The sequence below is a fragment of the Furipterus horrens genome, unplaced genomic scaffold, assembly GCF_987537825.1.
Source record: "Furipterus horrens unplaced genomic scaffold, mFurHor1.1.pri manual_scaffold_2, whole genome shotgun sequence".
NCBI lineage: Eukaryota > Metazoa > Chordata > Mammalia > Chiroptera > Furipteridae > Furipterus > Furipterus horrens.
In genome coordinates, this window is record NW_028327172.1 from 105,288,080 (window position 1) to 105,300,766 (window position 12,687).

Below are 12,687 nucleotides of genomic sequence, written 5' to 3' on the forward strand. Positions count from 1 at the left end.
TTTATGAGCTTTTATAAATAATTTTCCATTCAGAGTGCAATTATTTGAAGTAGATAATAAGCCTGTGGGGCAGTTTTCTGTCTGGTTTGAAGCCCATCCTTCTCAAATATATGTTTATGATTTTGAGTATGTATTTGTAATGTGTATATTTACAGGGATTTTCTTGTACTCTTTGGCAAACAGATGGATTAAAATATCTTGTGTATTAAGGTAGAACAGCCATTATTTTTAGAATTACTATAGTTGTTATTGTAAAGAAATGAGGACTCAGGCTTTCCCAAGCTGGGCCTCTTGGGGTCACTGCCCTGGGTGAATTGCTGTGCTGAGAATTGCCATCTCAGCTTTACTGAGCTAATTCTGTCCATTCATCTAGATCCCTTTTTTGGGAACTGAGGCTCCCCAAATCTAAATGGTTCATATACAATGCGGGGAAACACCTTTTTCATGATCAGATTCTTTGTTATCTAGTGTATACCCTCTTTAATGCCAGAGTTCATGAGAAATTTAGTAAAAATCTGAAGATTTAGAGTAAAGGGTCTAAACTCAAAAGACTTTTTCCCAGGGTCTAATAGTGATTTCCTTTTCTAATGCTCCTTTTTCTAGTTCATGAAAACCATAAGCATCCAATAAACTATGGCACCTTGTCCAATATTTTACTTTATCTCATATCATAAATAAGAGAAATTTATGTTGCCACTACTCCATACCAGATGCTATTTAAGAAATGATTTTAACCATTATCTCATCTACTCTTCACAAACAACTCTAAAATAGGTATCATCTCCATTTTATAGAGGGGAAAACCAGAGCCTCACTTATCCAAAGTGCCATGACTAGTAAATGGAATCAAGCTGGGATTTAACTAACCTGACTCCAAAACCTGTGTTTTCTTCTTTTATATCAGTTGTGTTGTTAAGGGGGCTTTTTCCTGCCCTCAGCTCCCCATCAGTCCTCAAGCTTATTGAGGGCAAGGACTTTGTTTTGTTCACTGCTGTGTTCTCAGAGCTTGAACAGGGCCTGGTTTGTAAAGATGCTCAATAAATGCCTATTGGATCTTGGGATGAATAAGTGATTTCCACTGCAGGGTGGTCTACTGAAGAGGATCTTTCTTGTGTTTAAGCTGCCCCTTGATCCTGCCATATTTTCAGGTTACTCTCATTTCTCCTTCCTTTCAATTCTAGACTTCTTGAAAGAATAGTCTTCACTTGCCACTTCTACTTCATTACCATTGATTCACCCCTTAAAGCTTAGGACCCTTGCTTTTGAGAAGCTACCAGTGACCTCTAGCTAACATAGGAGTGTTATTTACAATAGTCAAGTGCTAGAAACAGCTTAAGTGCCCATCAGTAAGTGAGTAGATCAAAAAACTGTGGTACATTTACACAAGGGATACTAGGCAGCAGAAAGAAAGAAGGAGCTCCTACCTTTTGGGATAGCATGGATGGAATGGGAGCGTATTAAGCTAAGTGAAATAAACCAGGTCGCAAAAGAAAAATACCATATGATCTCACTTATAAGAGGAACATAATGAACAAAACAAACAAATGAGCAAAATAGAACCAGAGGCATGGAAACAAGGAACAGACTGACAGTGACCAGGGGGGCGGAGGGAAGTGGTAAGGGGGAAAAAACAGTGAAGGTCATGTATAAATGACCTATGGACATGGACAACAGGGTAGGGACTAACTGTGGAAGTGGGAGGAGGTAGGCAGGGCAGGGGAGAGCAATGGGGGAAAATTGGGACAGCGGTATTAGAACAACAATTAAAAAGAAAGAATAAAAAGTAAATGAAATGCAAAAAAAGAATCCACTGAACAATTCTCAACAGCCATCCTAATCAGCCTCCCTGCAGAGTGTGCCAGTGTTGGTAGCTCATTCTTTTGACTTCTGTGGGTGACACTGAACTTAGGTTCTCTTAGTTCTGTAACCCCCTTCATTTCTTCCCTCTCCTGTCTTACTTCCAGGTTCTATAGTCAGATCGCTGCCTTTCTTTATATTCTTTCCCTTGGAATTTACATAGCTGCCACTCTCATCTCTATTTGATATTCATCATCTCTTCAGCAAATATACTGAGTGTCAGTAAGTGTCCAGCATGTTCCAAGTGAGGTCTTTTTTTTTTTTTTTTTTTTTTTTTAGCAAAGCCCTGGGAGCAGCAGTAAATAAAGCAGAATCAAAGGCCCTGTCTTCACAGACCTTATATTCTAGTGATAGAAGACAAATCTATATTCTGCCTATATGTCCCACCAGCTCCTAGAATTCCATATGCCCCAAACTGAACTCGTCATTTTCTTGTTGTGTTTGCTCTCCTCCTGCTGATGACACCACCATCTTTGCATTGCCCTTAATGAAAGTACAGCCATCTTTGAGATATCCCTTCTCCCTTGGCTCAGTTTCCAAACCAGTGGCCAAGTTCTGTCGACACTCCCTGCCGTGGAAGCACTCTCTGTCCTTCCTCCTCCTTCCTATATCACTGCTCTAATTTGGGCTCGTCACCTCTTAGTCATTGCAGGGACTGCTGACTCTGCTGTGGCAGGGTCCCCAGCACCACCCCCAGGACTCATTGCACTCCGCATATAGTGATATTCATGGGTAAGGTGTATTGCAGTGAGATCATAATGCAAAGGCAGCAAAAGGTGCAGGCACGTGGGGCAAAGTCCAGATGAAACAAAGGGCAAGCTTCCAGAAGTCTTCTCCCAGTGGCCTCACATGGGATGGGCTTAATTCCTCTGGTAACCATTTTTAACAACATGTGTGAAATGTTATCTGCTAGAGAAGTTCATTTGATTTTTAGTGTCTAAGATGTTAACTGGGTGCTTGGTCAGGTAGGTACCATCTGCCTGGCATGTACAAAGTCCCAGACTCCCAGAAGGAAAGCCTAAGCCACCCTATATGTACAGACACCTTAGACACAGTGAGCCACCCTTGCCAGCCAGGGAAAGTTTTATATCAGTGTAAGGATCTATTTATCAGTCAGGTTCCAGATGCCAACCAAGGTCCAGCCTTGTAAGCAGGCCTTCCAAAGGAAAGGCCATCCTGGACCCGCTACGTTAACTCTCTTCTGCACGTGAGCCCTCTGTTGCTCACCACTCTGGTCTTTACTGCTGCCACCAGGATAACCCTGTTCTGTGCCTCTCAGAAACCTTCCGTTCACTGACCGCATGCTTGCCCTTCATAATATGACCACAGTTTACCTTTCGACCTTTTCTTCATCATATGGAAGCCACAAAGAAGTACTAGCTAAGTGCCTTATACTTCTCTGGCCCTGCCTGGCTCCAGCTTGAAGATGCCTTTACCACCCACCTGTGCAAGTCTGAATCCTACTTACCTTTCACAACCCAGTTTCAATACGGCTTCTTCCCAAGCCTCCCGTGATCCACCTATCCCATCGCTGGACTTCCAAGCAAGGGTACCTGTCCTCTGATCTGCCTGAGCAGTTTCTCTATACTTCTCTTGTTATCATCCACCTTGTATTTTAATTGTTTAATTACCACTTTTCTTTCCCTACTTGTTACAAATTTGGGAGGGAAAAGATCCTGGTTCATCTTTCTATCTCCATTAATGCCAAAGAAACATCTGGTTCCTAAGTGAGCATCTGTGGATTAAATTACCAAATGCTGTGTGAAGTTCAGTTGCCAGACTGGCACTTGATGAACTTGTCCCTCTTTTGGCTGAAGTTTTCTTCGGGAGCCCAGGGTCATCTAGTCCCAGAGTACAGCCATGTGAAGGCAGCCATGTGAACTAAGGGCTGGTAGCACCAGGTCTAGAGATAGACAGGCCGGATCTAGGTTCCTGACTCTGCCCTCAAAAGCTTTGAGACTAAGTTGACCTCACTAAGTCTCAGGGCTCTCATCTCTAAAATGGGAATAATATCTCTATGAGAATTAAGTACAAAAACACTTATGAAGCTCTGTGTCAAGCACATTACCCAGCTTGATAAGACATACTTTTTTATTACATACTCCCTCTTACCAAGAACCAACTATATTTGTAATTATCACAAGACTTCCATTGATTTTACCTGTTTGCTTTGTTTTCATTTTGTTTTTTAATTAGGTGGATATACACAAGTGAAAAAGACTTGAATGGAAGTAGCCACTGGGGAATGATTGCAACTTACAGTGGAGCTGGCTATTACCTAGATTTGTCAAGAACAAGAGAGGAAACAGCTGCTCAGATTGCTAGCCTCAAGAAAAATGTCTGGCTGGACCGAGGAACAAGGGCAACTTTTATTGACTTCTCAGTGTACAACGCCAACATTAACCTCTTCTGTGTGATCAGGTGTGTACAAAGGGCGCTCAGCCCTCCCATTTCCATGTATTTGTATGTACATCTTAATTAGGAGATAGGCCAGAGAACTGTTGCCTGTAGTTGGCTGAATGAGAGTGTCAAGTATCAGAGCTGATAGCAAGGGAGGGATGAAAACTGAAGGCTATTGGGATAAGGTTATAGGGGGAAGGGAGTTAGGATCCTGGACTATAATAGGTTGGAAAGAACCTTAAGTCTGGTCCACGCTCATCCCCAAAGCACTGTGTTGCTGACATCTGTTTTTACCCATTGTGAGGCTGATCAGTGCTATGTGCTCCATGACCAAAGCCCCTCCATCTCAAATCTTGACTCGTTTCCCTGAGTTTCCCACTCTCAGATGATGCCCCTGCTAGGAGAACATGAGCACAGTAGTCAGGGACTATCTCTGGGGTCAGTGGGATACCAGGGTCCTGCTCATGCTCAAGATTCACCAAAAGCACATATAGTTCCTTCTACAGGTCCTGTGACATTGCCATCACAACCACTCAGGTGTCAGTGAGGAAAGTGACAGAGATCCCACTAGCTTGTCTGGGGTCCCTTGTTCATTCATTCATTCAGCAAACATTTATTTGACATTTAATATGGTGCAAGGTCCTGTTCTAAGCTCTTGGGACACATCAGGGAACAAGGTAAAGGTCCCTACCCTTGCAGAGCAGAGCTTGCAGTCAACCAGGAGAAGGTAGGTAATAGACAATTAACAATAAACAGAGGAAACAAATTAATTTAATCATATATTAGAAAGTAACATGTGCTATTTAAAAAAAGTAGAATAGATAAGGGAGTTCAACCACTTTAATCATCCTGGTGAAAATGTCGCCAACACCCAAACATTGCGAACATGAATTACTTTTACATATGTAAGAGAATTTCTCCTTCTTACCCACCATGTTAGAAGGAGAAATTCTCGTAATATCCTTATTTTGGGATAATTTTTGAGGCTAAACTCAACTCCACTTTACATGGCCAGTTGTGTTTTCCCATTCATTGCATTAACAACTTTTGCAGAAAGTAGTATCACATTAAAACAAGTAATAGTTATTACTAGAAATGAGTGAGAAGCTTATTGCAAATATTATTGAACATTTTAATGATTTCAGCAAGGACAGGAAGAGGCTAAAGACAGGCAATTCTGATTGATTGTTAAGGAAATACCTATCTGTAGGAGGTCTTAAGTATGTCTTTTACTTCCTTCCCATATTTAAGAGTGAATATTGTCAAGGCAATTACTTCATTTTTCTACACAGTTATCTAAATTTCTGGAAGGGGTTAACAGATGTAGGGTGAGATGGGCCAAAGAGAGATGACTTGGCACAGAGCTACTTCCTGCCCTCATGCGTGTGCACTGGGGCTGTCACGAGACTTCGTTTCAGTATTTCTCTCGTGAGTTAAAAATAGTCAAGAAAAAACAGGAGACTGACAATAAAAAGGAAGGAAAAATGTCACACTTCTGTGACCAGTTCTAATTTGCCATAGTCCCTGCCTGTACTTGATTATTGCTCATGCATGAGCCCTAGATACTCAGGTTCTAGATGGGGCTATGCATCCGGTAATGGGAGAAACGGTTACACCTAATAGCAGGCCGAAGGTCTTTTAAAAGTCTTACAATTTAAGAAGGTGGAGATTCTTTTTCTAGATCGACAGAAAGACTATACCATTAAGTGAATCACTTAACTTTTTCAGTGTGACACCTAAAAAATGGTTATTTGGCAAGAAATGTCCTCAGTTTATGTTACCTCTAAAGATTAATGCCATTGGTAGAAGTGAAAAAAAAAATTTTACTCTTTCTGACAGTCAGACATTTACTGAGCACCTATTAACTGTAAGGCTCTGGGTAGCAAAAAGTACCCCTCAGGGTGAACTATTCAATGCTAGTTAGTGTTACCAGATGAATGAATGAGAAACCCAGTCCCTATCTTTATATATGTGCAGAACATACAATTTTCACCAGATCATACATGCTTTGAGTGCATAACTTATATTTCTTACACTGTTCATTGCCTAGTAGAATTGCTTACATTTAATAAAAGGCCTAGAAAGGCTTGTTTGTTGATTTACTTCTGTATTACAAAAAAAAAAAAAAAAAAAAAAAAGCTATACAGTATTTTCAAAGTATAAATACCAGAGAAGTAAAAGGGAGACTGAGAAGGAATAATCTCTTTGGTCTAAGAGGTCTTGATAAATCCTGTACCTTTTGTTACATAAAATTCTATAAGCATGGAGTCACTGGCTTTGACAAAAAAGTGTTTTGCCACTAGTTTGGGGTGACATGTGATTGGATTTTTATTACCTTACAGTGCAGGAACAGAATAGATGGACATCCAGTCCTGGATGCATCCATATGTTGTTGTTATTGTTACTGTTTTAATTGTTCTTATTACAATGCAGGTTATTGGTTGAATTCCCAGCCACAGGCGGTGTGGTTCCATCTTGGCAATTTCAGCCTGTAAAGCTGATCCGATATGTCACAACTTTTGATTTCTTCCTGGCAGCCTGTGAGATTATCTTTTGTTTCTTTATCCTTTACTATGTGGTGGAAGAGATATTGGAAATTCGCATTCACAAGCTACACTATTTCAGGAGTTTCTGGAATTGTCTGGATGTTGTGATCATTGTGGTGGGTATGAGAACAACACCAACTTCCCTACTCTGTTATAAAAACATGTTAATTAGAGTCTTAGTCTTCTCAGCATTGTGAACCTTGATATTCTGGAAGGAAAATCTTGAACTTCTCTGTTATATCAACTCCAATATTACTAATTATTTTCTCATTTTGCATGAGTAACTCTTCTGAATATGGAAGTAGTGAGACATTTACAGTAAACTCTCAGCCACACTAATAACAAAAATAATAGTAATTCATATTTGCCTTTGCCATGCCATATGAGATGTGGGGGAGAAAACTGTTTTGTTTTGTTGATTCTGTTTTTTGCTAATGATATTTTTTCTTCAACTGCTAGTAATATTTACTGTATATTTTTCTGCACATGTATAAAGTTACCACAAGAATCCTGAAATATTTGGAGTGACAGAGAAAACCTCCCTGTATTTTAAATTTTTCTGCAAATAGCCTACAGTGTACAAAATATATGGCCAGCAAGGTTTTCCATATGAGGTGCAAGCAATCATAAGAGTTATGACAGAGTCAAGACTGTGACACTTGTAGATCCCCTGCCTGCCCTTGACTCTATTAAAACTCCTAAAACTTTGTATAGTATGGTTTCGCTTCCACTTCCTTCCAGAAGCTGCAGTGTGGAAATGTATTTTTGCAAGCTTTTCTCCCTGGAAAATAACGCTTAATCTATTGCTAAGCCCTGTTACACAGTTAAGCACATTATGACATGCTTAATTGTCACATGCTTAAAAGTCGAGCAGCAGAGATGCCCCTCTGGAATCTCAGTGACACATTACCCTCTTATCATTTTCTCTTCTAGTATTCTACTTCCTGGTCATTATTCTGCACCCCTGAAACCAGAAACTCATTTGTGAAGTATTTACATTAAGTCATTATCAAAACATCAGTAGAATTAGTTGGTAAAATATAGAAAATATGTTATTGAATGTTATTGATATGTTAACATTATGTTATTAAGTGTAAAATGTGTTACTTATATTAAGTAAGACATAAAAAGAATTACATAGACATATTGCGTGGCAATAATAGCAATATTGACAGGAGCAATAATAATAATGATTGCTGACACTTGAGAAGCTATCTATGCTAAGCACAGTTTGTGTTGCTTTTCCTATACAGAAATTCATTTAATCCTCACAACAGCCATCTTAACCACTCTTCCCCTGCCTCATAAGCCACATACATATGTACTTCAGAAAGAGCTTTTACTTAAAATAAAAATCCTATGGAACACAGTGTGGAACTGATAGGAAGTGCATACCTTTTTTTTTCAATAGTTGTGTAAACTCTTTATCCTGAAATTCTCAGTGAATTAATAATGAACAGAGTTTTCAAAAAATGCAGTATTCAAGGAGGCTGGAAAGATGATGATAATTAGAAATAATTTTCCAAAATATTTCTGTACTGTGTGATGGCTGACTGCAGTCCATATACATTAAATATTATTCTAGAAAACAATTATTGTCTGAAACTCTAAAGATGAAAACCTACTGATTTGGTTTATATTTAGGTGATTGAGGATAATGGTAAAAAGTTACATGTAATTTTATGCTAATTAATAACAGTCTTTTTAACTAAGTTACTTCAATAACAACAAAAGCTAGTCAGTGGCATTCAGCTTTTTCGATTATACACACTTGTCTGAAAACTTTGATGACATACCCTAATGTATTGTATTTGTATAGTGTGTATGTGTGAGTGTGTGTACTGGTATAACAGGTACATTAGTAAAAAAAAAACAAAGAAAAAGAAATTCACACACCCTTGCTGGTGTGGCTCAGTGGATTGAGCGCCAACCTGTGGACCAAAAGGTTGCTTGACTGGGTTCGATTTCCAATCAAGGCACATGCCTTGGTTGCAGGCCAGGTCCCTATTTGGGGCTTGTGAGAGGCAACCAATCAGTGTTCCTCTTGCACATCGATGTTTCTGTCCCTCTCTTTCTCCCTCCTTTGCCCGCTCAAAAAATGAATAAAATATTTTTTAAAAATACACAACGGATAAAAATTAATAGAAATAGAATTCTAGCACTTTCTTATCACCTGCTTAGACGTTTTAATATTTTCTTCCCACACCCCAGTGAATTGCTTCCTCCACTTTAGAGACCACTGGAAAAAGCAGCTGATGATATCACACAAACTGAGGGTAGTTTCTTTCATTCAGCAACCGCAACAGTTTGCAAGTATTTCTTTGAAAACTTGCTTCACTGTGCTGTTGTTCTTTTCTTCTTAACTCTTAGCACTGCCAAAACAGTCATAACAGTGTCTTTTAAAAATAACAAGGAAGGGCTACTGGAATCTCACTTCTTCAAAACCTTTTCTGACCCAGTGGAATTAAAGGCAAGTTTTCTGCTCATCCCCCAAAACATGCCCTATATTCCATCAGACCTTCTACCCCATGAAAGAAGCCAAGGCTTCTTTGTTTTACCTGGCCCAATTTGCTTGCCCATCTGACTTGAAAAAAGTCCAGCTGAAACTTAAAAAGAAATTATGTCCTAAATATAAATATAACATCTTAGAATCGCTTTGAAATTATTTCCTCCACTTTCATTTTTCCTCTAACACTCTTAAGGTCTACAGGCTTACTTCAGTTAATCATTTATCCTAGCAATAGTCTTTCAAAACTAGCAGAATTACTGAAAAAGAGGAAGACTATTAAGTCTAAATTCAAATAATTTTGTTGAGTGGTAGATTTCATGTGGTGAAAATGATTTATTCACCAGATATTTTCTGAACACCTACTATGTACTTGGCACTGTTCTAAGCATTGGGAATATAGGAATGAACAGAACAATCAGGTAAACAAGGATGAGACTTACGTTTTGTGAAGGATGAGAATCCCAAAGAAAACTCAGGAGAGATATACCAACCCAAATACAAAAATATCATTCTTTATTTTCTCTCATTCCCTGTTTTGAAGGAAAAGTCTCAAGGAAATTTAGTGTATTGATATGCTATCAATATTGTACAAATGACTATATATTCCATATTTTTATAAATATTTGTCCTGTGCAGAGTAAAAACAACTGGAATGGAGAACAATGTACTTAGAGAGTGTTGGGTAAAGGGTTATTGTTGGATTTAGTCAGTCAGTACTTCTCTTATCTTCGTCTTCATCCTTCTCAGCTAAGTCCATGGAGAAAAAAGTTTTTAGAGTACTAAGAGAGCTCAAAGAAAATATTCCTGCAGTACAGGAACACAAGATTGGCCCTGGAAATCCTTCTTACAGAAGAAAAGGAAGGTAGTGAGGTTGGCTTTTCCAGCTGTTATTGGCAGCCAGTCAGATCTTTGATATAATAATCACCTGGGACCATGATCAAATGGCCCCTCAAGAAGAGCTAATGATGTGGCTTTTGACCATCATCCATGAGAAGAGAGGGAGAATGGGCCGCAAAGATTACAGCACCTGTCAGAGCCCACCTGCCATGGATTTAGACCTCACATGAGAGCAAGGTGGTTGTGGTTAACCCAAAGCACTTCCCACATGTGCATGTTAATCTAGTGGTGACGGATGCAAGTATAGGGCCCAGTGTCCCTCAGGTGTGGTGTTATAGCCCAGAACCATAGCAGATATGAAAAGTTGTTTGGTCATGAATGAAGGGACAGAAATGAGCAAGAAGAAAACCCTTGACCTATATGTATTCCCACTGCAAGCTGTAGGAGCCCTCTCTGTCCATCATTTCCTCCATCTAGAACGAGGCTCATTCTTTCCTCTGACAAGCATTCCGTTTAATATGCCTTGTTGCACCCTTCGTCTTGTGTGATACCATTTCCTCAGTAGGTTTTTTTTTGTTATTTATAATTGTGTATTTCTTTGATCTTCAACCAGAGTATATGCTTCTTGAGGATAGAGTTGGTCCATTTTACTTTGGTTTCTTTCTGTTGTCCTCTAGTACAGTGCTGTGTACATAAACATCCAGTATGTATTTGTTGAGTAGAGGAAAGAATGGATGGCTGGAAATTGAAAAAAAAAAAAGACCATGAACAAAAACAGAAAGCTCTGTGAGGGAGAGAAAGCAGAAGGGTAGGAAGTGATTTAAATGAGGGTGGCATAGTCCTGGCTGCTGTGGCTCAGTGGATTGAGCGTCAGCCTGCGAGCCAAGTGTCACTGGTTCGATTCCCAGTCAGGACACATGACTAGGTTGCACGTCAGGTCCCCAGTTGGGGGTGTGAGTGAGAGGTAATCACACAGTGATGTTTCTCTCCCTCTGTTTCTCCTTTCCCCTCTCTCTAGGAATAAATAAATAACCAAACAAATAAATAAATTATTTAAAAAAAAATGAGGGTGGCAGAAAAAACAGGTCATTCCTCTTTGAGCTTGAGTTTGAAATATGGTGACCTCTCTCTCTCTCTCTCTCTCTCTCTGTCTCTCTCGTGTGTGTGTGTGTGTGTGTGTGTGTGTGTGTGTAGTGTACATGTACTCACTGGATTTCTATTCCTAACTAAGGAAGTGGAGGCAATATATTGTTTTATTTGTCTTATGGCAGGGATCTACACTTTCCATTTGTGTAAGTGACTTCTGCGAATACCATTGGGCAAGCAGAACCTTGAGCCCTAGAATATGGCAAAGAAAAATAAACTACTCATCTTAGGGTAAGGTGTATATATTTCTAAAGCACTGTAATAATATGTAAATCTTTTGTTTTCCAGCTCTCAGTGGTAGCTATAGGAATTAACATATACAGAACATCAAACGTGGAGGTACTATTACAGTTTCTGGAAGATCAAAATACTTTCCCCAATTTTGAGCACCTGGCATACTGGCAAATACAGTTCAACAATATAGCTGCTGTCATAGTATTTTTTGTATGGATTAAGGTAATTTATAAATTTCATGTTCTGGATTTTTCATAATACTTTCCCTTTTTATTACAATGAATCACACAAAATGTTAGCAAAATTTGCTTTTGTGGCCAAATTTAAGTAGCCAGTCAAAAGCTGCCCCGTATTTTAAAATAAACTTGTGGGACTCATTTGATCATTCATCTCACTGTGAATGATGCTCCCTGCTTCTGCACTTTTGCAAGACCTGTCCCTGTAGGTTTGGTTTAACAGATGCAATAAGAGGCCCGTTCAGTAGGTCAGCTGGGCTCGGAGTCCTAGGCTACTATCAGGGACAGGTAGGATGACCAGGTTAAGAGAAAGGAACTAAGAGAAATGGGGGGAGGGAGGGTACTGATTGGAAATGCTCTCTAGAAAGATTGCCTCTTTTCCAGGTAGAAGCCATAGGAAAGCTGTACCTAGCATTGAGGTTGGGACAGGCACTTCTTCTGGGTAGTTTTTTAATCTCTCATTTCCTTCTTTCCTGAAGACATAATGTACATTTCCATGTATGTGAAAGGTTAGGGCATTTCATCATGTGCATAAGCCTTAATTCTGGAGATGCAGGAAATTTCAGTAATTCTGAGGCAGCTGCCAGCCTGTCACATTCCAAGTTCAATGATTGTGCCATTCAGCCAGTAGCCACTAGCCACAAGTGTCTACCTAAACTTAAATTTAAATTAATTAAAATTACATACAGTTAAATATTCAGTTCTTCAACCACTCTGGTCACATTTTATGTGCACAATGTCTGTGTGTGGCTAGTAGCTACTGTATTAGACAGTGGAAATATAGAACATTTCCATCATCGCAGAAAGTTCTATTGAATACAGTTTTAAAAGGCACTTACCAACAGTTATTTCTTTTCCTGAATTGGTATTCACACCTGGACTGCCTGAGGTTTCTCAGAGCTCATAGACCTCATCCTGCACC

The 12,687-nt window shown here is 39.4% G+C and overlaps 1 protein-coding gene across 1 annotated transcript in view; it reads left to right on the forward strand.

The window, feature by feature from the left end:
* The window catches only part of PKD2 (polycystin 2, transient receptor potential cation channel), a 77,003-nt gene that overhangs the window by 28,198 nt on the left and 36,118 nt on the right, over positions 1-12,687 (forward strand). Inside the window, exons 5-7 of the mRNA XM_090266283.1 lie at positions 4,054-4,278; positions 6,691-6,919; positions 11,584-11,751. Coding sequence (XP_090122409.1) covers positions 4,054-4,278; positions 6,691-6,919; positions 11,584-11,751 — 622 coding nt within the window. The remainder of the gene's footprint in view (positions 1-4,053; positions 4,279-6,690; positions 6,920-11,583; positions 11,752-12,687) is intronic.